Source organism: Anser brachyrhynchus, assembly GCF_964034855.1.
Source record: "Anser brachyrhynchus genome assembly, chromosome: 6".
Taxonomy (NCBI): Eukaryota; Metazoa; Chordata; class Aves; order Anseriformes; family Anatidae; genus Anser; species Anser brachyrhynchus.
In genome coordinates this window covers 17,968,817-17,993,818 of record NC_137700.1, presented here as the reverse complement: position 1 = coordinate 17,993,818, position 25,002 = coordinate 17,968,817, and the positions used below count along the sequence as shown (strand labels likewise).

The window sequence follows — 25,002 nt, the reverse complement described above, 5'->3', positions numbered from 1 at the left end:
CGCTCTGACAGAGCAGACATTGGTTTGCAGAACATACAAGAGCAGAGGTTGTTTGTTTTAATTAGAAACGTCCTTTTGTGCCAGACCATGCAGTTCTTGGTATTCCTTTATCTGCAATGCATAGGACACAGATGTGGATTTCAGCACGTTTTGTAACAGAGTACATGCCAAGATCATTAAGTAAGAATGTCAGACTCTGCAGCACGCCTCTAGTTGTGCTCCATCTGTTTCCAGCAAGCTGCAGTTTGCCATAGGCTGCGAGCGCTGACCACGCATGCTCCGCATCTGCGGAATGCCATAAGCACGGGCGAGAAAAGAGCAACTCAACTCCACAGCAAACATTGACACAAGGAAAGGTGTGCCAGGCAGGCAGTGGGGACACTTATTTCCAACAGATTGCCAGACCTCATTGTTTGTCACTGCACTCGCCTGCAGAATAGGTATTATAAGTCAAGATGAGCGAGCAGACACTTTTTGCTGTACATTGGGATTACCTAACTGTGAAGCTCAGCTACAGACAGAAGCACTCGTATGATTTCACTGCTCAATTATATAAAGGATTTTAAACTTTCACATAGACAATATATTTAATCCCTAGACTTGGATATACTTACAGATTCCCCACTATAAAATTTAAGGCCCTTTAAAAATTCTGACACCTTGTTTGATTAGAGCAGCTGCACTGTTATTACTGGAATGAGATCCAGCACAGGAACGAATAAGCAGCAATGTGCAAGCAAAGAAGACAGTTCCAGAGTATGTTTTAAGCAGCCTGGCAATATGCTGACGCCGAAAACAATGCTATTTTCCTCCTGCAAGTTTTCATTCTCAACAGGGCACTTACATGGCACCTAACAACTACGTGACAGCAGCACGAGCCAGCTCGGTTCGCTGCCACTAATCAAAGATGATCCTCTTTCATTTCAGTCGACAAACAACCAGAATCATCCTGTGGCTGCACAACTTCTGGACCCTGCGGAGAGCAGAGGGTGAGGGGAGGGTGAAGGGAGGATGGCTCCTCCCAGCAACAAGCTGGTTAGATGTTTAAGCACAGCATTAAGAGTCAAGGATAACTGACACACGATGACCAAATCGTTCAGTTCTGTGGAGAGACGGCCATTTCAGCACCTCTCTCCATCTCTGTCACTCACTGTGACAGCAAATCCTTTCCCCCCCACAAGTGCAGCTGCAATTTATAGGTCTTTACGCTGGAAGGCATTCGGCATCCAACAGCACTCAACATTCTCCAGGCTTCAGCTGGAAGCATCCAACCACAAGAAGTGCAGGCTACAATCAGCTGAAGAAACTCTCCCACAAGTGACCCTTCTGCCCTGAAGACCGGGCTGTATACAGCTCTTACTTCCACACACCATGTGGCAGTCTCGTTACCCAATTCCGCCTAATGAATTATCGTTGCTTCAAGCAACATGTTTGACAGCAGTTTCATTAGCAAACGTGAGTGAACATATTTTTGTACTTGTTTTTAATAAAAAAGCAAGTTCGTATTCCAAGAGCAAGATATAATTCAGGTTTACAAAGTGTACACTGCTACGTAAAACATCACTACCACTCTAAAACGGAGATTCCTGACGACTGTGCCATCAATACAGGAGCTATGGCTTCAGCTGTCCTCTCTCAGATGTCTAGCAATTCCAGGAGCAGCTGGAAGTCTGGACATTTCAAACAAAAATAAAATACTAAAAGCTGAGTAAGACAATGCCTGGGTAACTGACGAAATAAACTGTTCTAATCTGTCAAGTAGCAGAAGCTGAAAGGCCAATACCACTACTTATCTTCAGGCCACCTCCCCTGTGCCCCAGTCTTGGTCCAGTTTCATATAGCTGTGGACTATTTCAGAACCAAGGAACGCTTGCTGAATTGTTTATTTGTACATCTCTTGCTCCTTGCAAGGCTCTAAAATGCAGGTGGGGAACATAGGTATTATTAAAACAGGCAGAGAGAAAAACAGCTACTAGTAGCTCTGAAAAACGCATTCTCCTGGAGCCTACTACAGCTCACCCCTTCCAACTATCAAGACTTCAGAGTAACTGGAGTGAAAAGAAAATGAACTTAAATACAAGGGCAGAGAGTGCTGCAAAGCAACGCAGATGGGGAAACTTTAGTTTTTAAGTGAGGAGGGGAAAAAAAGTTAACAGATTACAGCAGACAGTCTGCTTCAACAGATTGCAAGAACAAAATGGCCATCTACTTTGTATTTAGGATGCATCACATCTTTGCTTGGCACAAGAGAAGAGTCTGATCTCATCCATACCAGGCTGTGACTGACAAGTACTCAGTGTGTTTACTATTAAATACACTGTCTCAGCAACTGATGTGTACACAATTGCTCAGACCCTACAAACGAGAAGAATGAGCAATCAAAGCAGACTAAATCAGATGCAGGCTGTATTAGAAGCTTAGAAGACAGGCAGCCACGAATTTAAAAGTTCCCACCACCAAAGACCAAGTACTTGACAAGGTGTCCCATTTTGAGAAGCCTTCTGAGACCCTGAAACAAATTACTAACTTTTTGTTGGTTTTAGAAGTGCAAAAGAGGAAAAACACTGCAATAATCATTCTTAAAACTGTTGCAATAGCCAGTGCTTTAGAATTAATAACCTGTACTTACTCTAACAGCACCCTATAGAAGGAAAACTTTAAAATGAGAACGTATTGTAATTATGTGCTTCAAGTCTTTGGCTTCTTGACAGAAAAGAAGACACAACACTAGTGCAAGGTATTGCACATTTATATGCCCAAGCACTTACAGAGAAAAGAGAAAATAATTCATTAAAGCAAACTTTTGCCAAAGATAACATGAAGCAACAAATTTTAACCACTCCCCGTTCCCCATGCATGACTCTTCAAGACAATTCACATGCAATTACGAATTCTAATTCTCTACTACTTCTATTCCCTACTTCCTTAAAGTTTTAAGGAAACTATTTTTAGTGGAGTTGATCAACCCCAAATTACAGACTCTCAAACTGAACCAGAAGTGAGTTTCCTTGGCAAGTGCGCCTCACAAAAATCCTGTGTGAAAAGTCAGTAGAGGGCACTGTGACACACCCACAAATCCACATTTTGCTGCTCTTTTGGCCCTGAAAATAGTAGGTCAGTCAGAGGAATTCTGCAGCAGCTAGAACAACTGCTGCCCCTTCCTAGCACTTGTGAAGAAAGCAGGTATTCCTGATGGCTACACAAACGTGACAACAGGGCTTTTTGGACTTGCTATGGACAGCATAGGATCTCCACGGCTCTCATACACAACAAAGTCACCAAGCTAAGATTAGAACACTACAGCAAGTAGGAGAGAACGTCTAGTCTTAGTGGCTATGTGCCAGTTAAGTGTATTTTCATCTTTCTTAGGGGGTTTAAGGAAAAGGTAATATATTTCTTCCTAACCAATGACACAAAAGCCAGAGAAACAAAGCCTCTGGAACAGACTGGAAAGATACCAGGAAGAAAATCAGATGGAGGAAGATGGCATAAAGAACACTGAGAAAAGGGGACAAGGAGGACAGTCTCAAGACCACTTGACTGAAGGCATCTTATGTCTCATGGCCTCTGTTTAATTTCACCTTTGCTTAATAAAGCAAAATTCATGTGGAAAGTAAAGTTAAACAATAGTCTCCAGACTGCATAAAATCCTCTGCTGGCAAACTTAAACAACAGACTCCAAGATCTCTCTTGGATGCACTGAGCACTCCCCTCTTCCTGGGCAGAGGAACACTGGCAAACTGGTTAAATCCCACAGCTAGGAAACAAGGACACAAGAAGGTGGAGAGGATTTATAAATAGTATTAAAGACTCCCTTTTTAGCAAAAATAATTAGCACACGCAAATGAGGGAGCAACAGCAACCAGAAAACCCAACTGCATAATACATTGTCCTTTATTATCTCTTGCAGTAACAGGTACTCCAATACACAAATTTATCTTTAATCCCTATGATATGATGCTGGTTTGGCCCACAGAGGACTTAGTTCTCAAAATGCAAATACAATCCTTAGTGGCGTATTTCACAGAAAAAAAAAAAAAGAAAATAAAACAAGCAACAAGAATCTGGTCATTAGAAGTTGAGGTGCTCAGCGCTGCTGATACCACTTTCACAGCCAGTGCAGTTTAAGAAGTAGTTAAACCAAAGATTTGCTGGTTGGTGTTTCTGTTCCAAAGCAGAAACAGGTTCAGCAGCTACATTTGACTTCCAGAAAGCATGCCTATGCATCTCCCCTCCAGTGCTAGGTATTGCCCGTGGGAAGAGCATGCCGGCAGAGCGAGCAAACGGCATCTCTTCCTACAGCCTCTTCCAAGCCTGGCTCCTCTTCTGCCAACCCCAGAACACAATGCTGCCTACTTAGCAGGTCTCAATTACCTGACAAGTCTCACGGAGGGCAGTGGGAAGGGAGAAGGCTGCAGGACTGCTACTTAGCCAGGTGACGAGATGGCAGCAAGGAAGTGTACTTGGCGTTAGGAGAAGGCTTCCTGACAGGATAAAGCTTTCATGTGAAGTGACACCAGACAGCTTCAGGGAGGTGTTTGTCACCAGCAAAATGGGGAAGCCCTATTTATCATCCAGTGTTTTGGGTCACACGCTCGCGCTACATCCTTCACAGACACCCGGTGGGCTGCTCTGTGAGCAGGTTCACTCCGTTTGCCTGACAAAAACTCACACACGGTAAATCCCAACTCCAGCAGCCCCACAAGCAGCGGGGCCAGCGCAAAGAGCTGCACAGCACGGAGCACGAGGGAGGTTCACCTTCTCCCTTATTAATCTACATTTATCGCGAGCATTGTTCACACCCAAAAGAGCAAAATAACCTTCAATTCCATGAAAGAACGGCGCGATGTACGAGGAGGAGACCAGAGGTTTCGCAGCTTACCCTTTCTCAGGAAGGTGACACCTTCACCCGCAGCTCACCCCGCTACCTGCCGAGGCCCCGCTGAGGCGGCAGCAGGCGGTAACGCCGCCCGCCTCCCCGCAGCCGCCGGCCCGCACTCCCCAGCCTCCTCCCCAGCCCCTCCATAGCCCCGGGCCGCGCTTCGGGGGTCAGCGGGAGCCGCTCACACCCGCCGGGCGCCGCCAGCGCCGCGACGCCTCGGCTCAGCCAGGCTCGGCTCGGCTCGGCTCGGCCAGGCCCGGCCCGGCCCCGACCTCGACCCCCAGCCCCGCCCGCCGCCGGCACTCACACGACGGCCCGGGAGATCATCCAGGACACCATGGCGGCGGCGGCGGCCGCGCGTCCCCTCCGCAGCCGGGCCCCAATGGCCGCGGCCCCGCCCGGCCCCGCCCGCCGCCCGGCTCGGCGGCCCCGCGCACGCGCCCCGAAGCCCGCCGGGCCCCTCAGGGCTGCCCGGCCGCCGCGGGCCGGCGCCCCCCGGGTCTGTCGGGTGCAGTCCGTGGCCGTCCCCTGAGCGATGCCGTGAGGGGCCGCCTGTTTTTAGGGTGGGAGCTGAAGGCAGCCTTTCACAACAGCCGTCGCGGGGAGATGGGAACAGATAAATCAAGGAAAAACGTAGTGAGGCAGCCCTTCTCCCCTTCCCCTTAAGCACGGTGACTGACTAGCGGACAGGTGGGTGACGGTGCCCACCCCGTGTGCGCTGTTTCCTTATTTCCCTATTTCTTACCCCCTTACCTGCTGCAGGAGCCATAAAACCACCAGTTTCGTGCATTCAAATCACCCGCTGTCGGGCTGGCAGGCCCAGAGCGAGCTTGCTGTGGCACCCAGTGTCCCTGCGGAGGTGGGGTGGGCTCGGGTTTGGGTGCAGTGTTTAACCAGCTCACCCAGGCCGGTGCAGGGAAGAGCTCTGAAGACGTGGGCACATCCACTGCCCTGTCAGTGCTCCAGTACCTGGCTGAACTGTGGCACAAAGGTGCCAACTCCTTGGTATCGGTTTACAAATGCTCAGTCCCAGCGGCTGTGTAAGGATACATACTTAACATGGGTCGCACAGACTGCTGCCTGCAGTGGATCTAAAACTGCAGGCGACTGGGGGGGCAGGAGGAGATGTTTGGGACAGATTACTGTCTGTGTGCACTGTTACCTTTGTTCTTTCCCTTGTCACTGGCAGCTGTCTAAGGCAGGACACCAGGCAGGACAGTTCACAGCGTGACCCAGTGCAGACACCCTTGACGAGCTTGTGGTCTGGCGGGTTGTGACCTGCCAGGGAGGTGCTGGGGAAGCTGAATACCTCATGGTACTTCAGCTAATCCATTGCAGCTCGTTCCTGCATACCAGCTTTAGGTTGTATACAGAACTGTTTGTAGACATAAAAGAACAATATTTTGCTGAGACGGACTGCTTTATCTTTCCCCAGAACAAGAACCTGTGGAAAGTTCTGCCTACGCCACCACTGGAAACATTGAACTTTTCTGGTCAATGTCTAACAAATGTCACAAAGTGATACCAGAAGCAATAAATGCCAAAATGCCAATGCTTCTGAACGTGCCATTCAATTCTTAAAGTAGAGAAACAGGAGATTATAGTTTTCACCACCGTTCTTGCTGACATGGTAAATAACATTCCAAGGTCAGTATTGCAATCTGTAACAGAAATTAATTCTTTAAAATGTCTTTAAGTAGGGATAATACATGTTTTGCATACCATACAGTGAGAAGAAATGACCTACTCTTCATAAGCTATTGGCTTTTTCAGGTCAGGTCAGACGTGCTAGGTCAGTGCAAGATGTTTTTTGTTCCACAGGCAAGTGCCAGAATTCCTCTCCTACTCAAATGAGTAAAATCCAGACAAAGGTATCTTCGCTCCTCTGCTGCTTTCAAACACAAATCACACAGTCAAAAGGTTAAAAGTGATTTATAAAAAGAAGAAGCAGGGAAATAAACACAAAGCATTTCAACAATTGTAGCACTTCAAAATTTTTGCTATAGTTGTAAAATGTGAAATTTTAAGCTTGAAATCGGAAAGAGTACAATAATGTAAAAACAAATGTATTCTTACTATGCAGGTGTTGAGATCTTGAAAATGATATTGGCCATGTCGGGTGTCTCCGGAGCTACACTGTGATCTTTTATAGGGGGAACCTGATACAGAAAAAGATAGAAAGGAGTTTGTTTGTGGGCAAATGAGACTACACCACTCATGAATCTTATCATTGAAACAGGCCTAACTTTGCATTCTATGAAAGCTGAAATCTGAACCACAATTTATATTCTCCTTAAATAAAAAACCTTTCTGGTATTAGACCGCACAAAACAAACTTGAACAACAAAGGATTTGAAATATGAATTAGCTCAAAGAGATTACATTTTAGACTCCAGTTCTGTAAACAATTCTGCAGAGGTGGATCCTGCTGCCTGCATAATGCTCTACAGGAGTTTGTAGCATTGCAACCCATCTAGAGCAAATTGCAAGACATGAGCTTGAGTTTATATCATATTAAATAAGTATATAAGAATTCTTTACCCCAGGCAATTATGTTTGATAATATCTCAGAGAACCTTTCTAGGAAGAGAATGATACTCTTTTCTACTGTCCAAGATAAGTGTATACATTAATTCTATAGCTGCATATTTTATTTTGTATGAAGTATGTTTAAGAGGAAAACACTCTTTTTTGTATGAAGACATTTATTTTTCTTGTGTTTGTTGCCATGGCAATACCGTCTCTGGTGGAAAGCTAAATTTACATTTAAAGAGGCTTTTTTTTTTTTAAAAAAAAAAAAGGTAAGGGCAGATGGCTCCTAAGAGTAATTTATTTTGCTAAGAAGATTATGCTTCATTTCATAGAACGTTTTGAGACTTAACTCAGTGCAACAAACTTGGTGATGTTTGCCTGGCCCCCAGCAGACAACCATGAGGATACCACATGGACTTCCTCATTTTCCAGTTTGTACAGAATGATAATCCATGCTCCTGCACTGCAGAAACACAGGGAGTGGCAAAGCAAATTAAAACCATGCCATGTACTCATTCAAACCTGGGATGTCTTACCCATATGTCTATTTTTATGTAAGCAAAAGACTTACAGCTATCTCATTATAGGATATTTTTAAGTCCCCCACAAAAGCCACTTAATATAGCTAAAAGTCGCTTTAAATAGTTGTAACAGTGTTTGGAAAATCACTGGTAGAGGTCAGCTGCCCTCAATTTTTTTGAACCACTTCTGTGTAATACAATGTATGTATACAAATGGTGTTTAACTTTCACCTCTTTTAGAGGTAAACAAACATTTTTTCTGGCATTGCAGCTGTGAAAACAGGAATTGAGCAACATTTAGGAAGACACTAACTGGTTTGCAGACTATGGAGTTCATGGGGTTCAGTCTCTGCGCTGTGAGGATAAGCTCCCTGAAGAGACACCGCTTCCTTGCAGCTTCCAAACCACACGTATGTTAATTGCAGTGCTTTTTTCTTTTTTATAACCTTGATTGTTTTATATGAACACATTCTAAATAAGTCTCAAATACAGAACAATTTGGAATTTTCAGTTAAGGCCCAAACAAAAAGATAAACCATACTTGTCACAGTCATTGAATCATACCAGAGAAATTCGTTATTTTGGAGTCAGAATATGGAACAGATTATAACATTTTATTTGTTAAAACAACAGAATATAAAATGGACATACAGATGACTTTTTTTCTTACAATACTCTAGGCTGATGTGTTTTTCATAACTGATTAATAATGAAAATGTGGTTGTGGTTTATACTACCTTCGAATATTTAACTCTCCATGTATTTTTCCTATATATGGAAAAAACAGCTAAGGTTGATTGTGATCACAGACCAAGTAGTCCTACTGCCTTAATGGGATTTCATCTCCAAGAGCAACCATTGGGCAATAGTGGGGGCATTTAATGAAATCAAAGCGTCTGAAGCTTTTGCAAAAGATTCTAGATGTCACACTCCTTGCTTACATATGTTACATCCTCACAGCGCAGTGGTGGAACATAGCAAAGCTAGTTGGTATCAAACACAGCTGTCTCTTAAAGGACTTGTACGATACAGGCATAGACAATGTACCAAGAGACTGTAAGGTTATGTTCAGAAATACATTTTAATGTGAAATGTATTTAATGTGAAATTTATTAATATTCCAAATTAGGAAGGAGAAACATCTAAATCGGGAGGAAAAAAAATCTGAGATGCATTTCTGCATTTTTTTAATCTAGTAGGTTTAACCACTCTTGTCGTCTCAGTTTTATTTTATCTTTCACTATCTGACGTTCCTTTTAAAGCTCTTGCCTCAGTATTCGTGACTGAAGTTCTTCCCCTGATATTTGCAGATACACCTGCAAATGCAAAATCTGAAAGTTCAAACAACAACAGGTACAGGATATTGGTAAATTTATGGTCTGTTTTTTTTTTCTCAGTTTCCTGAATTTTGGGACGCTGACAATTTTAATTAGTACTGAATTTTAAGCAATACAGAAGTTGGAGTTAAAAAAGCATCAAACTGAAGTTATGGGATGACCTAACTGCATACTACAGGGAATTTTTTCAAGCAGAGAGAAGTTAGTAAATGCAAGAACAGACCCAGAGATTCTCCACTCTCCTCCACCCACCCCACCCTCCTGCCCACAAGAATACAGAGGGATATCTAGCACTCTTCATTCACCAAAATAGCCCTCCTGTCAATAAAAAGCTAAAGCACTTCCATCATTCCAACATGAGACGGTTTTGAGTGCAGCACAATAGAATATAATCAGGCAATTCAGGTAGAATCTGATCTGAGTAAAATAACAAATATTAGATGTCCTCTGTGTACTTTTTATTTTTAAACAAAACTAATTTACTGTGCTGTTAAAAGGCTTATCATACAACTGTTGATTAATTGTATCAGTTTTTAAAGACCAGTTGCTATGATGGTTGCAATGGGTTAAATACGTCCAGTTCCTTGTTTCCCAGCAGAAACATAAGAGCACCCCTTAGAATTTTTTTCTTGAGGGAAATGTGATTTAAAAAGGAAGGGGAAAGTTCAGAACAGTTCCATTTGAGACTTGTATTTCTGGGAGCAGTCATATGTCCATCCTATCTTATTGCTTCCATTTGGAGTTTAAAACATGTGAGATGCAGCCCTGCAAGGGCGAGCAGAGGCAACAGGGAGGAGCTCATTTCCAGATTGCTAGGAGCACCTGAGAGACTCTTACAAAGCAAGAGGCTGCTATGCCTATCACTCCCCTACTTCAGTATTGATAAGCTATAGAAAGAAAGGATTTTGACATGTATTGCACGTAGACCTGCAGACATTACTCATTAGGTAAAGCGTAACCACACACCAGGGTTATATACAAGTACATCTCAATAGGGTAGTCCACAAGACAGATTAGCATGAATTATTTTCCCTCTGTTTCCATATAGAGTGACAAGATGGTAACTTGTTCAAAAGCTGCAGCTGAATGTTACAGTAAATATATGCCTCTCATGAGAGCAAACCCATTTTAAAAAATGGGATACACATACTCTGGTATCTGATGATCCGCCTTCTCTTTGTGTTTTGAAATCTGCATACTGAGACATAGACCAAAGCCACATTATTCCTTCCTGTCTGGGTAATATCATCTCAGCATCTATATTCCATTGCTACTTGTGATGCATCAAATTTAATAATTATAGCAATATGTTGGAGATTTTTTTTAAATACACTTTCTGCTTTTGATGTTTCTGATCACTATGAAAAGCTTATGCTATTTTATAGTCTGCTGACTAAGCTCATATGCACACCAGCTGCATTTTATCAAGGAACAATGTTTGCCTTTTGAACTAGCTGATAGATTTTACTTTAAATGAAGATGAGATATACATTCTTTGGCAACATTTAGAACCTTGTTCAGCACAATATCCATTTACAGAAAGTCATAGCCTCCAGCTAAACGGTGCACCAACCCACGGCCATCAGCCCGAAAGAGGCAGGGAGGAAGTGTCCCAGAACCAGAAAGGATATCTGATGAATAACACAACCAGGATCATTCCATGTCATTTGGGTAGGTATTTGTAGAAGCAACAGATTACATACCTTTTCTAGGCTGTATTTACTAGTCATTACCCTGCTGGGAAGGTTTAGTATGAAAGTTAAGCTGACTCAAGGAATAATCAGAACTTTTTGTCCTGTCTCCCACAAATATAGAATGAAGATTGTCTTTTTCCTTTTGCAGCAACTTTAAAACTAGCTAGGAGAGTTACTCAAATGGAACACCTCTGTGAGCCTATGTACAACTGAAAGTTACTCTTCAGCCAGCTAACATATGTCTGCCCTGTTTTTCCTGACGAGGTCTAATCAAAACTCCTGACCACCAAATGCATTTAAGGAAGCCGTTCTATTATGCAGTATTGTGATTTTTGATGGAGCAGTGCTTTCTGTCTCTTCATTTCTCAAGTTCCTTTTGTTCCAAGGATTTTGCTCTCTGTATTCTATCCTAAATTGGGTAAAGATCTCTTTTTACAAATTTTAAAACTGGAAGTGAGTATCAAATCATTTCATCTGACTTCAAAGACACAGAAATCCTTTATTTATGTTTTGAGTCAGATCACCTTTGTTTTCCTGAAGAGTTATTGCAGACAAAGGATATTGATTTGAGGCATCAGAACACAGTGTTTTATCAGTAAATTGTTTTTCCCTTAGAGGAAACCGGGAGCATGCTTTTAAACTTGGAATTTGCCTGTCGTTTCTAGTTATGGGTTCTTGCTATGTCCTAAGTGATAGATTAAAGAGCTCTTTTGCACCCATTATCTCTCCACAATGATTTATGCATGCTTAAGTCACCTTTCAATTTTCCGATGAGGTAAACTGCAAGCATCTTTAAACAGTTTTTTTTTTCTAGTCCCTAAATGCTTTATGGTAGATTTCTAGCTCTATCCACTTTTTTCCCTCCACTGCACTTCCGTATTCTGACACAATGACTCAATTTCTCTCAACTCCATATGACTTTGAATGACAGTTCTACCACCCACCTTTTTCCCCTCATTAATCGATGTAACAATATGTTATCAATTTTATCACTTTGTCATTTTGGGTGCTCTTTTTTTTTTTTTTTTTTTGTCCTTTATGATCCAGGCATCTTTCTTGTGTACTGCTTCTCAGTACCTGGTCTGTTCATCTAGAGGCTTCGTCGGTCATCTGTTCTTAGAGGACTCACCTCCACGGCAGTCTGCAATCAAAGCTTTTTTTTTTTTTTGCATATATACCACAATCACACACTGATAACAGCAACAGGATCATCAGCCCTTATTCTGTGTCCAAATTTCTGTTTACAAAAATTGGAGGGTCAACATTCACTTCTACCTTACAGGAAACAAGTAGTTACTTCTTATATGGAGAGTGACTGAGGCTAGCACTGAAGAAAACAGAGGCCATATGGAAAGAAACTTTGTTTGTTTTCTCGTGTAGCATTGCAGATTGTGCACACCAAAATATATCTTTCTTTCACAGGTCCCATACTTGATATGGAAATAATTTATTTCTGCCTTATCATCCTCAGTGGCAAGGAAGCCACCTTTTAGTTCTTTTCTCTGTTATTTTAGTATGACGTTACCAGCTAACATGGCAAGTTTTTGTACAATCTTATGTACTTAGAATACAACTGCAAGCTGTTTAAGACATTAGCAGTAATTGTCCAAGGTTTGAAGCCTGCCTGGGGAGCAGAGGGAGGCTCACACAGGAATTTTATGCATTGCTGGAAATCCATACCAGACTGTATTACTTGCTTCAGAAGGCAGCTAGAATATGTGTCTTGTACTAGGAACTTTGCCACCTTCTCTTTCCAAATAGCCTTTTAGTTCTTAGGAAAGTTGACTGTAGTTCCTCTGTGAAAAAGGGAGCACAGACAGTCTTTCAGCCTGTCTAGACATTCTGGATGCTGAGTGTTTAATGTCCTGGTACAACATAGCTGGACTATAGCAGTGGAAAGTGATGAAGGCAGGAAAAACAATAGGCAGAAATTCTGGTTTAACAGGCATAAATACTCTGCTGCTTTAGCTGCTCAATGCTGGTAGCTTGCAAGAGGCTAGGGAACAATTACCTAGATTATGTCAAGGAAGCTCTGTCTAGACAAAGCACAACTTCTTACCACAGAGGTTCACCCTTTTTTGTATACCTATTTTCTCCCAGAAGCTGCTAGAAAGAACTGCCAGTTATTGAAAACTGACACTAAAAGTCACAGTCCCACAAGTCCAAAATGGGAATCAGAAGCTGGTTTGTTATGGTTTCGTTTTTACCATATTGCTGTGTGGATACAGTTCTTCCCACATTTTTTTCTTCTTCCATCCTCTCTCCCAGTTTTGTAGAACAATTCACCAAGATATATGAAAACAGAAATAGCACACAGGAAAACAATTACACATCTCAGAGTGCAACCCAAAAATCAGGAACCTCATCAGCTGATCTCTGAAGTATTTAGGAGCATTAGCTGCACAAACGATTGATGTCCAGCAATCAAGTGTGTTGATGAGCTGAATGAAGAAACATGAAACCACCTCTATGGCTCTGAGTGGCCATTGAATTTGATTAAGTGGTTGACCCACTTAGTTCTCAGATAAAAATCAAGTACCAAGCTCCATGAGCCTTGTCACTGAACAAGTTTTGTAGCTATTGCAAAAATTGAAAGATGCTAATATTTTACTTAATTTCCCTGCAGATGAGTTGCACTACAACTGTAAACACCACTAAAAATCTCTTATATTAACAACTTCAGTTTTCAGTTGGACTAGGAGTTACCAGTGTGTGCTTTCAGCCTCATTTTTTATAATGAAGTTCATGTAAACAACATGAAATGGTGTTGAATTGCTGGGATATAACTTATGCACAGGGTTCAAAGCAGAATAAAACATGAGAAAATTGGAAATGGCATGAGGCTTTGAGGCCTACACAAGGTGCTTTGTTATAACCATTTCCTTGAACTTTTATTTTGTCCTTCTGTTGTCAGTAATTTCAGAAGAAAAAAAGGCAGTGGATTTGCATTGCATTAGGGCATTTGGGAGTCTCAAATTACAGATTTAATAAGAGCTGTTTGAGGCCTCATCCTACAAAGGGATATCACTCCCTAATCCAGGACATCACTCCCCAATCCAGGACATCAGTGTAGCCACACCAGCTGGCTCATCACCTTCCTCAGACTTTTACCTTTCTGAATCATCTCAAGCAAGGCTCAGTACAGTCATGTAAGTTCTGGTTCAGGTAAATAGCTTCGCTGGAATTACAATGCCAGCAGAACTGACTTCTAAGCATTTCCTGAAGTCCAAGGTACATATAGGGCTTTTCTACACAGGCCAGCTTGTGCCAGGGAAGTGTTCTCTCATTACACTTAAGATCACAACTCAATGTTTCATAATTTGGAGCCGTCTTTAGATGTGGTCATATGGAAGAATGTTCCCATTAGTTACTGCTACAACTCAATAATACCAGAGCAAAGTTTTGTGGAAATTGCATTGTGATTAAGAGGAAGAAGGAAGAAAAAAAAATCAGACATACCAGGACACAAGATTTATTTTTCCACTTGCTATTCTTCCTTTTTCTCCCTCCCTCCCTTCAGCTATTTTTAATAGTAGGGCTTACTTGGTTTTGGCCTATTACTGCTGAAGCATGATCAGTTTCTAAATGTAGAAGTTGTCGATGTGAATCAGTAGTACAGTAATCCAGAGCCCAGGCTGGAGTCAGGTTCTGGGATTTAGGGCTTGATACTGGCAGCAAACCCACCTTCAGTTCACTCGCTGAAGACTGAAGGGAGGGAGGTCTCCTGCCCGCGGATGTGTCCTGCACGCAACCACCTGCACACACCTTGCTAAAATTTCTTCAGCAGACATTGTATTGAGAATGTTTTTGAACATTAGAATCTATACATCCTAAAGCAGATTGTTCCTTTGGATTCCTGCATGGCATTCTATAAGATATCACAAGACAGAACCAAGTAAGTGCTTGTATAGATAGAAATTTGAGAAGACATGTTTCTTAAAGTGAGTAGAAATTTCAGGTCCAGAAGTCACACACAACAGGAAAAAAAAAAAAAACATACAAAGAATGTGATCCTGCATCATTTATTCTGGGAATAAAACAGCAAAGCAGATACCTGCAACTGCTGAGGACTGAGTACATCTTTTCTCTACTAATCTTTCTATCCAACGAGGTTTTTCCCAATTCAGTCATGTTTACTGTCAGTTGATGCTTCAGCAACATAACAGGTGCTTTTATAAATTGTTGACCTTTACAGTTAGGGCTTTCCTGAGGGAGAGAAATAACTGCCTGTTTTATTCCTGCATCCACAGAGCTGGTTTGCTGAAGAGATATCTGCTGGCTGAACTTTGACAAACCAGACCATGAAAACAGACTTGCGCTTCTATGTTTTCTAGTCTAGAGAGTCACTAGGACTAAGGAAGCATAAGAGACTAGCAGAGTGGCAGCGAGGATAGGTGTAGCAAGCAGGTAGCATTTCTGGGTTGGGAAGCCGTGGAATATAACTCAGGGTGGTGGGTGTGGTCGCAGAAGTGGATGTCTCCAACACCACAGCATCGATGACTGTATAACGTGGACTTGAAGATATTTATATAAACAACAGTAGTTGCTGAAACTGAAATACAGGAAACCCCATCTCAACATAAGACTTTTCCCACTGTGCGAGCAGTTGAACTCTGGAACAGGTTGCCCAGAGAGGCTGTGAAGTCTCCAGTCTCGGAGACGTTCAAAGCCTGACTGGACAAGTTTCTGAGCAACCTGCTGTGGGTGATCCTGCTCTGAGCGGGGGGGGGGGGGGGGGAGGGCAGACTAGACAGTCTTCAGAGGTCCTTTCCAGTATCATCTAGTCTGTAACCCCGAGGCAATCTCTTTATTCAATTAAATGACACTGCAACAAACAAACACAATCTTCTGCTCTTTAGTCCAAGACGACAGGCAAGTCCTTTCTCATCTCTCTGCTCATGTAGGTCTGCGCCTTTTCAGGTTGTCATTAGAAGATGTAACGTTTCATTACTCTTCTTGCAGTAAGGACAGCCTTAAATCAATTCCCTTTCCAGGGCTGGTTTTAAATATAGCCTGAACAAATGTGACAGACAGACCCGGGAACACTCCTAATAAGAACAGCAAATGAATTGAAGAAGTTACTGGCTCCGTAGAAAATTTGTGATGGTTTTAATTTGGATAACAGTACCAGAAAAAAAAATAAGGAAACCCTGTTGCTTAATCAGCATGGAATCAGTAACATCAATTTGTCTGCATCCTGTACACTATGAAATATTAAGAATATCCTTGTCAAAGAGGTAAACGTTGTTAAATAATGGCTATTACTGAACTCTAGAACACAGCCCTAATTTGTTGCCTTTTCTGACACAGAAATTTAACAAGACAGGTAGTTGGAATATAAGAAAGAAACCCTTGTATCAATTTTAATACAATTTAGAGACAGTTTGCTGGCAGGAAGAAAGAAGAACCATCATCTCGTGAATAAAAAAAAGCAGTCAGAAGAGTTTGTTAAAAGGGTAGTTACCACATGTGATAGTTACTGGTTTAGACAAACCTGATATCAACCAATCATCTTGTAATGATACATAGATTATGATATATCAAGAGCGCTACAGTTACATTAAGAAAATTCAAATGAATTTGTATAACAAGGTAGTAAGAGAATGATGCTAAAAACAAACAGAACAAAGAAATTGAGGAAAAGTGATAGTATAGAGCTTAAAAAAAGGTGTTAAAGGAACTTTTTTTTTTAATGGTTTTCTATGAACTTCTCTTTCTACCTTGACTTCAGAAAGACCCAACTACTTTTGTATTGGCCAGAGGAAGTAGCCATAAGTAATAAGTTCAGGTAATTTTCCCTAGTTAGTACATAATTACTCATAGCTAAACTCAGCTATTTTTCATCTCAGATTTAGACCTTTGCCAACCCCACAAACTTCTCATTAGCTTTTTATTGTGTAGTAGTATGCGAAGCCGTTTCCTTGCTATAACTATTACCTGCTTTAGTTATACCAGGGTAATAATAACAGCCAAACAATTTCAACCTAAAGCAGCTGTGAACAAAAGGGCCTTCTTCCAAGTGTCAACCCCCCAAAAATGTGTGTATGATCCAGAAGAAAAATCAGTAGACAGGAAGTTACTTGTATGAGAACAACAGTACAATCCTTACTACTGATTTTTTTTTAGTGTGTGAGAAGTTTTAAGATAAACATTCAAAGATTTATGTAGAGTGCTAATCAGATTATAAAGCTTTGTCACCTTAAGTTAGAGTTGTTGAAAGTGCTCGTAAGACCTCACAAATTCAAGCAGTTGAAACAGAAGGTTCTAGTTGCTTATTTTCCTACATTGTCTTTATTAGTCAGGGTCTTACACCAGTGATCTCTAGCGAGGATAAGAGACCTGATCCACCTCCTAATTAATTCAAAGAGTACCTGTACAGTTATTTTAGTGACAACTATAGTATCTACTTATAAAGTGATGTACTTAAACATCTTTCACTCATCATAGAATTAAGTTCTCCCATAATGTTTGAGTGACTGATATATCTTAAAACTGATACGACAGCTTACCATTTAGAAATATTTGTCTTCATATATTTTTACTATTGTCCATCTGCTAACATTAGAAGTCTACTCACTGTACAAATAGAGATAACAATAAAAAAGAATTTAGCATTATGTAAAAATTAAAAAAGTACATTCTTGATAACACAAAGTTGGTGCTTTAGGAGACTGTGTGAGGAAAAATAGTATTTCCACATAGCTAGGTATACTGCTACCTAATCCACTGTTAGTAGCAGTGAAACACTTAGTACTTCTTAAATAGCTCAGGTTTGTGTAGACAGAAACTCTCCTGAAGTTAAAGGTTTCTGAAAAATCAATTTATTCATTTTTAAGCGTGATTGGTTTCAGGTTTGGTGTGTGAGCAATTGACACTAGAAATGAGCGTTGTTCCTGGGAGCAGCTGGGTGAAAGGAAGGTTTTTTCAGAAGGAGTGTTAGTGCATTGGTATTGCTGAAGCTGCTCAGGCTCTGAATATGCTGGAAATCTTCTGGACTTCTGTGGGTAGATCCCCTTAGCTAAAAATAATTTGTTCTCAGTTCTTATGCTTCCTTCTGAGTATTATAGCATGCATTGTCCCAGGAGAACATTGCAGGAGAGCTCTGTTAGGGGCTGACAGATCTGAATGCCTTCTACACTGTGCCTAAAGCTCAGTCTGTGTCTAAGAACTACCAAAGCCTCAAGCTGGCAGCAGAAGCTTGCTGAAAGGTAGAAAAGAAACTTGTCTAGAAACCTAAAGTTACTGGGATGGCCACAGAGTAGCCACACAAATTTTACACTGCTGCAGCCTGTTCTTGCTCTGAATGCTTATATCTCCACTGACTTACATTAAGCCAGCTAGGAAACAGTAGTACCTAGATCTCTGTCTTGAAGCAAATGAGAACATTTCCAACCTCTGAAAATTTCCCTCCAAGCAAATTCAAAAGGTCATTCAAAATTCAAAAGATTGGATGATCCAGCCTCGCTGATTTGGGACAAAGCAGGACCAAAGCAGGAAGTTTCACCTTAGGAATTAAGCCTGTAGGTATTCAGGGAAAAGTGCAGACTGACAACTTTGTTATCTCTATTCTTCCCACCCTGTTTTTTGTTTTTATTGGTTGTAAACTCAATGGGAGCAAAAGACTGTTTCTTACTAAAGTGTTATGTTGGTCTAATGATGCTCTACCCTCAGGCTGCAATTAAATAATTACTGCAGAAAGGGGTGACGGGCATTAAAGATGGTGCTATCCTCTAGCTGGAGGGAAGATGCTGGCCCCCACAGCAGTGGGTAAAGTGTGAACAGAGCTCTGCAGCTTCAGGGCAAAAGTCCAAGGAATCAGCAGAAACTGCTCCTGTAGCTTTGTTGGGCTGGGTCAATTGTGTATTTAAAATAGATAGGGGATGCTCTTGAGATCTGTTTTGTTGGCTCAACTGTAAAACAGTAGGACGTGTTTGAGGGTGACGAGAAGAAAGGGATTGTTATGGATGGGTTAATTAACTTGAACAAAAAGAAATTCTGGAGTCACAGCATATTGAGTATTAATCTAGACTACAAATTCACTGTAATTCCTTCCTATTGTCAGTGTTGATAAAGGGGCACCATGTGAATTGCAGTGTTTTCTAGTACGCTTGTGGTTGGAGTGACTTGCAAAAGCAATAAGCTGAAGTCTTCTTTCTTTGTGTGTTGTGGCAACAGCTAGGGTGATGTTGACAAAGTCCTGCAGGTAATACCCAGGCATAGGGTGTGTGTGTGCTGTAGTAACCTGCAGTGTAAATACTGCAGTAAATTTGCATCAATTTTATGAGTAAGAAAGTCAAGAGACGGGAAAAGATCAGGAGTTGTCAACCAACAGCCCTGAATGCAGCTGTGGACAGTCAGCGAGGTAAGTCATAGCGAATCACCGCATGGAGTGTTAGTGGCAGAGCTGGGGATGTAATCCCCTGGGACTCAGGTCTTACTGTTATGCACCTTTGCACTTTCTGCATTATTCTTTGTACGTGCATTAAATAGGTGCATTTAAATAATGTTTTTTGTACTAAGCCTGTGTCCCATTAAGTGCTCAAGGATTGTCTCACCACTTCATTATGTGTTCAGGGAAGGCATTTTTGGTAGGATGCATTAAGAAAAGCCCTTTGACACTATGTGGAACATAAAAGTAATATAGGTATAAGCCGGAAGTTAGGTTTAGTTTTGTAGGGGAAATGACTGGTGTTTGAGGAATACTTTTGTTTTTTTTTTCCTCTTGACTGTGGTTTTATTTAAGCTAGGAAACTTTTTAAAACCAGATAATACAAGTTGCTACTAAGTATAGATTCTTAATTTCCTGGTTTCCTGGTGGTGAACCTTTGGAAGCATTAAATGTGACCTCGTAAGTTTCTGATAAATTACAGATTCAGAGGAACCTGACATTTACTATCTTCCAAGGAAAGGTAAAATAGATCTAAAAGTATAGAGTATAGAATTTCAGGTATAGCTGAATCAACATTTGTTCTGCTTAAGAGTTGTGACTGTGACAAGTCATTTTCGCTTCCCCACTGAACTTTCCTTACTGCAAAGTGGAAATAACCATTTTTAAATGTAGTATTTATCTGTATGCAGAAGGTGCAATTACTGCCAACGCAGGCTGTGCTATGCTTCAACTTCAAAGTTAGAAATAGCTCCTCATAAAGATCTTAATTTTGCAACTGACCTATGTGTATAGTTTCAGGGAAGTGGGACTGAAAATATTTTGGTATAAATAAGTAATTTACCAATCTGTGCCACTTAAAGGATACTGTTAATAACATTACATGCATGATAGCCTTTTCAGGTGATTAAATGTCCAGCTGAAGTGGGGTAAATAGCTATAGAAGCCATTTGCTGAAGATATAAACAGCACCATCAATATCTTTCCAATTACAGCAAAAGATGGAAGATGCTGTGATTTTTGAAATCATGGAAATAGCTTTACTTGTTGCTTGAAGGGATAGAAAACAGCCTTGTTTCCCCCACCTTCCTATTCCTGTCCCTTTGTGGCAGGGCGAAGTTGACTGGCTCAGGTGGTTAATGCTGGGTAGATGTGACTTGAGTGAGAAAGGATTGACCCAGCAAGTCATACCTAGCATCAGTGTGATTTTTCTTTTGTTGAGATGGCTGAATTTTTTTTTTTTTTTTTGCTTTGCCTGTAAATCTTGGTACCTAAAGCAATCAGTTGCTGCATTAAAGCTGCACTAGGACCGTGTACAAGTACAACAGGAGTTTCCCTGTGGTAGGTTCCCTGAGATGAGCCCCCTACCCTGGGGTCCAGCCTCGGACACCTCAATTACAAAGGGCTAGGGTGGGAGGTGAGCTGAGGGGGGATTGTTCTGGTGGCCTGAGGTGGGGTGGGGATTGCTCAGAAATGGCAAGAGCTTGAGTCAATGTGATCTGGAGTGTGCTTACAGGGGCACAGCTGAGCCTCTTGGGCTCATGGACCTGGTGTGTGGCCCAAGGTCCCCAGAGCTGTGGAGATCTGGGGAAGAAGGAGAGTTTACCAAATAGTTTCTGTTTTGTAGTGAGAAGCTGCTGAAGCAGTAAGGTGCGGTAGTGGGAGAGCTTGTCAGGATTCCTCCTAATTTCTGGGTTTAGACATTTTGCTTTGATTTTTGCCTGCTATTCTCCAAACCTGAAAACGTCAGCTGTGTTTTGGTGTTGCCTGCAAGAGCCTGGCTTTGAGTGCTGCTGCTAAGCTAAAAGGATGATGATTTATCTGGCCTTTCTAGAGTAATTTGAGAGGAGGCTTCCTTATGCTATTTTCTTCAGAAGATGGATCAATTCAAACTGTCCTTAATCCTTTCAATCCTGCAGATTATGGTGTTTTGGATTTTCAGTTCAAGTATTGCATAATACTTTTCAAGGAAATAGAGGAGGTGTTGCTTTGAAAGGGGGATTGATGTATTGGTTTGATGCCTGCAAAGCTTCTGAGGAAGGAAGAAATCCCACTGCAGTGTGATAGAGCACTGGCTGTCTAAAAGCTAGTCTCTGTGCATCTTTGGGGCTTAGGCCACAGCACAACATTACTGGTTTATGTTCTGTTGCAGCTGGAGACTGAGAGTCGATTGATCTGCATCCTGAACATCTAGTGCTTTTGTGGTTTCCAGCACCTGGCAGAGATGTGAGGAGAGGAGGAAAAAGCTGAGAAGAAATGGGTAAGTGAACAGGAGCTGAGAAAATGTTGCTGAAGGTGGAGAATGGGTCCCATGGGTCTCTTCTACACCGATCCACCTGAACACGGTCACTTTGACGTTCCTGAAGCATGTGCGGGTAACAAAAGTTGTTGAAAGCTGATGACTTTGGAAAAAGAAGGGCTTGAGATGTGGGGTGGCTGGAGGTGGAGGCTGCCCTGGCCCTGTGCCACAAGGCCTTCTGTTAAGCCTTTTTCTCCTGGGCTGTGTGACAAGCTGTTCAAAAGCAGCACTGTGCTCGCTGGTGTGGTGGGGAGCTGAGCGAGGGTCCTGCCCGTCTCGCTCGGCACCTGGGACCTGGTGACTGGAATTCACACCTAACCGTTCACATAACTTGGTCTTACAGTTCTTATCGCTGAAAAATACCACTAAAATGATACAGTGGTGAACAATAGCCTTTAGTGAATTCGGAGCTATACCAGAATGTAATGCTGGTGTCATCACTTTGAGATGAATTCTTGGAATGAATAAAAGATATTTAATAATATAGTAGTATCTGATAAATTCCAATTTAATAATATAGTAGTATCTGATAAATTCCAATCTTTGTCTATTATATCATATAACTCAGCTTTTGGGGCATATTTTATGGTTTGTTACACACTAATGTAATCTACTTAAGTGTATAATTCTGTAATAATCTCAAATTACTCTTTGGCTAAACAAGAGGGAATCTAATAAAACTATAAAGAGTTTTGATATGATTAATATTTATTTAGTTGTCCTTGTAACTGCTTTTTAAACTGCTTATGAGTAACTGCTCTATAAGGATAATTTTTGCACGTTCTGCGAGACTGCATTTTTTCGGTCACTGGTAGCATTACTTTGAAATGTGGATGAAGATCTCATTTTGTTTGGCTGTGATGTGGTTTGTCCTGCAGATTCTAAGGAGCGGCCCTTATACATGCGTACCTTATGTCCTACATACATCCCTAGCCTGCTGCCGATGCGATGCCAGGCAGCTATAGGTTCTTACATAAAGGTCTTGCGAGTTATTCCAATGCTGTAAACAAACTTGTCATGCTGAATGACAAATTGATTTTTTTTTTGCTTTGTTAATTAACTTCACTTGTACCAGAAGTTATTTGTTCCTCTGAAATATATGGGAATGTGCGAAGATGGCACTCCTGACTTATTGCCCTTGCCTCATAATCTTTATTTTTTACAAGTGCGCTGTTCAAATTTACTCCCCAGTGCTGGGTGAGAGATCATTAACTTGCTCTATTGAAAGCAAGCGGCCCAGCAAAGAAAGGCTGAAGTTTGTGAAAGCTATGCTTGCAGATAAGGCGAAGGAAAATATGTTAAATGTGGAATTACCACAGCGTGATGACAGGCTTCACAGAAAAACACTTACTGGAGAGTAGGGGAGGCATAACGAAGCCATGTTCTGTAGCGGGGGGCGGCTCTGAGGTGCACCAGAGGGGTCTCGGGGCTGGCTGCGGGTGACGGGGCTGCCACCAGCGGGGTGCGGGGCCTGCAGCACCTCAGCAGGGGCTCGGCAACCGCCGCATTCCGTGGGCGAGAAGATGGATGGTTGTCTGCCGAGCTGAGCCGGGGGGGCCGCAGGGGCCCTGAGGGGCCTGAGGCAGCAGCGGCCCGGGGCGGGGGCCGGGGGGGGGCTGCTCCCGGGGCGGGCCGGGCGCTGAGCGTCCGGGGGGGCCCCGGGCGCGGACTCTTTGCGGCGGCGGCCGCTCGCCCCCCGCCCCGCGCTGCCTGGCGGAGGGAGACGGCGCGTGGTGCCGGTCGCCATGGCAGTGGGCTGCGGGGGCGGAGTGGTCGGGGCCGCAGCGCGGCGCTGAGGGCGGGCGGGGAGGAGGAGGAGGGAGCGCGCCCCCGGCCCCGCGGCTGTTTGTGGCAGGCGGCCGGCGGCGGAGCGGCCCCGCGGCGCCGGCCCGGCCGAGGGGCGCGGACCCGAGCCCGCCGCTGAGGCGAACGAGTCCCGCTCCGCGCCTGCCCCCGCCATGGGCGGCCCGTAGGGGAGCGGGCTCGGCTCGGCGGCTGGTGCGGTGCCTGCGCGGCGGCGGCGGCGGCGGCCATGGCGGTGGAGACGCGGCCGGAGCTGGTGGGGAAGCGGTTCCTCTGCCTCGGCGGCAACGGCGGCGGCGAGGAGCCGGCGGAGAGCGGGCGCTGGCGGGCAGGGGTCATCCGCGCCGTGTCGCAGCGGGACTCGCACAGCGCCGAGCTGGCGGTAAGCGGCCGGGCCTGCGGCGGGGCGGGACGCAGCCCCCCGCCGGGGCGACGCGGGGACACGCCCGGGGACGCGGCGGGGTGCCCCCGGCCGGGGCCTCGGGGCTCCCCTCGGGCTCCCCCCGGGCCGGGGGCCGTAAGATGGAGCCGGCCGGGCCCCCGCCGCCTCGGCGGTGCCGCTGCGGTGCCCCCGGGCCGTGTTCCCGTGGCGGTGGGGCCGGCGGAAAGCGCGGTTCAAAATAGCACGGCTGGGAAGGGACGGCCCGGCCCGGCGCTGCTGCTGCTGCCCTGCGGAGCCGCTCGGCTGGGGGGAGGCAGCCCGGGGTGCCCTGGTGCCCTGCTCGCCAGCTCGGCCAGCGAACAACCGGGGATTAGCCGCTGCCTGGCGCGGCGGAGAGAGAGCAGTAGGGTCTGCAAAATGCCCAGGAATTCCTGCATTCCTCCATCCCGGGCTCCAAGCTTTGTTTTAGAAACAGAATGCATGTGACACTTGAAATGCCACTTCTTTTTTTTCCTTTTTACTCTACTGTGGGTTGTGCTGTTGTGTTTTTCTTCATACTAGCCGTAACTCAGGTAGCGTGCTGTCCATGCCCTTCTGTGTGAAATGCCGTGTGCTTTCACCCTTTGGTTATACGTGAGAATAGTCTAGAATACATTATTTTTAGAGCCTGCTTTGGATGTTATTCTTACAGGAGAGTATTCTCTACAAGCTTTATGCAGTTATGGAAACACTGAGTAATGTTTGGGGAGATGTGTACTAACATTTACAAGTCAGACCTGTAATTTGTAAACTCTGTGAGCAGAGCTGCCATAAAGAGAGAAAGGGCGCTAAAGCCAGGCGTCCAGGGCTTGTCTCTTTTATGTTAAACAGGCAACGTATGCTGCCTGTTGTAAGCGTGCCCTTCTCTTGCTAACTCTGGTATCCGAGTGGTTTTTCTCTTCAAATTCTCATTCCTTACGACCCCTGGTAGTTGAAGGAAGAGCTGTCATGCTGTGATGGGCCCCCCGGGGCAGGATGACTCAGGGTGTGCCTACGCGCGTGGCGGAGCACCCTGTGGACAGACCCGAGCTACCTGCGACGCCGAGCCTGGGTGCAGTGCAGCGCCGGCGTGGCCGGGTTCCTTGCTGCGCGTGGGCTCGCCACGCAGTGCTGCGTTACGCTGCGGG

General features: G+C 43.7%; 3 protein-coding genes and 1 long non-coding RNA gene across 5 annotated transcripts in view; 2 read left to right on the top strand and 2 right to left on the bottom strand.

The window, feature by feature from the left end:
* REEP3 (receptor accessory protein 3) overlaps positions 1-5,296 on the bottom strand; it is a 39,386-nt gene extending 34,090 nt beyond the window's left edge. The window contains exon 1 of one of the 2 annotated variants that reach the window (XM_080597547.1): positions 5,190-5,296. In XM_080597547.1, the coding sequence (XP_080453673.1) occupies positions 5,190-5,221 (32 nt within the window). In that variant the 5' untranslated portion in view covers positions 5,222-5,296. Of the gene's footprint in view, positions 1-4,882; positions 5,040-5,189 lie in introns of those variants that run through there. The other variant, XM_080597548.1, reaches the window with a different exon arrangement.
* Positions 5,297-5,335: 39 nt separating this feature from the next.
* On the top strand, positions 5,336-13,607 carry LOC308197306. Its single transcript, XR_013952790.1, has 5 exons — positions 5,336-5,572; positions 6,318-6,529; positions 8,207-8,345; positions 10,812-10,943; positions 11,115-13,607. It is a non-coding gene; the product is annotated as an uncharacterized lncRNA (long non-coding RNA).
* On the bottom strand, positions 7,010-23,685 carry LOC308197294 (uncharacterized protein; the record flags this gene model as incomplete). Its single annotated transcript, XM_080597550.1, has 2 exons — positions 7,010-7,041; positions 23,003-23,685. 2 exons carry the CDS (start codon positions 23,683-23,685, stop codon positions 7,029-7,031), a joined length of 696 nt encoding a protein of 231 aa, XP_080453676.1. The 3' UTR covers positions 7,010-7,028.
* The window catches only part of JMJD1C (jumonji domain containing 1C), a gene marked incomplete at its 5' end in the record, with an annotated part of 157,836 nt that continues 156,517 nt past the window's right edge, over positions 23,684-25,002 (top strand). Inside the window, one exon of the mRNA XM_080597428.1 lies at positions 23,684-23,836. Within this exon, the coding sequence (XP_080453554.1) occupies positions 23,684-23,836 (153 nt within the window). The remainder of the gene's footprint in view (positions 23,837-25,002) is intronic.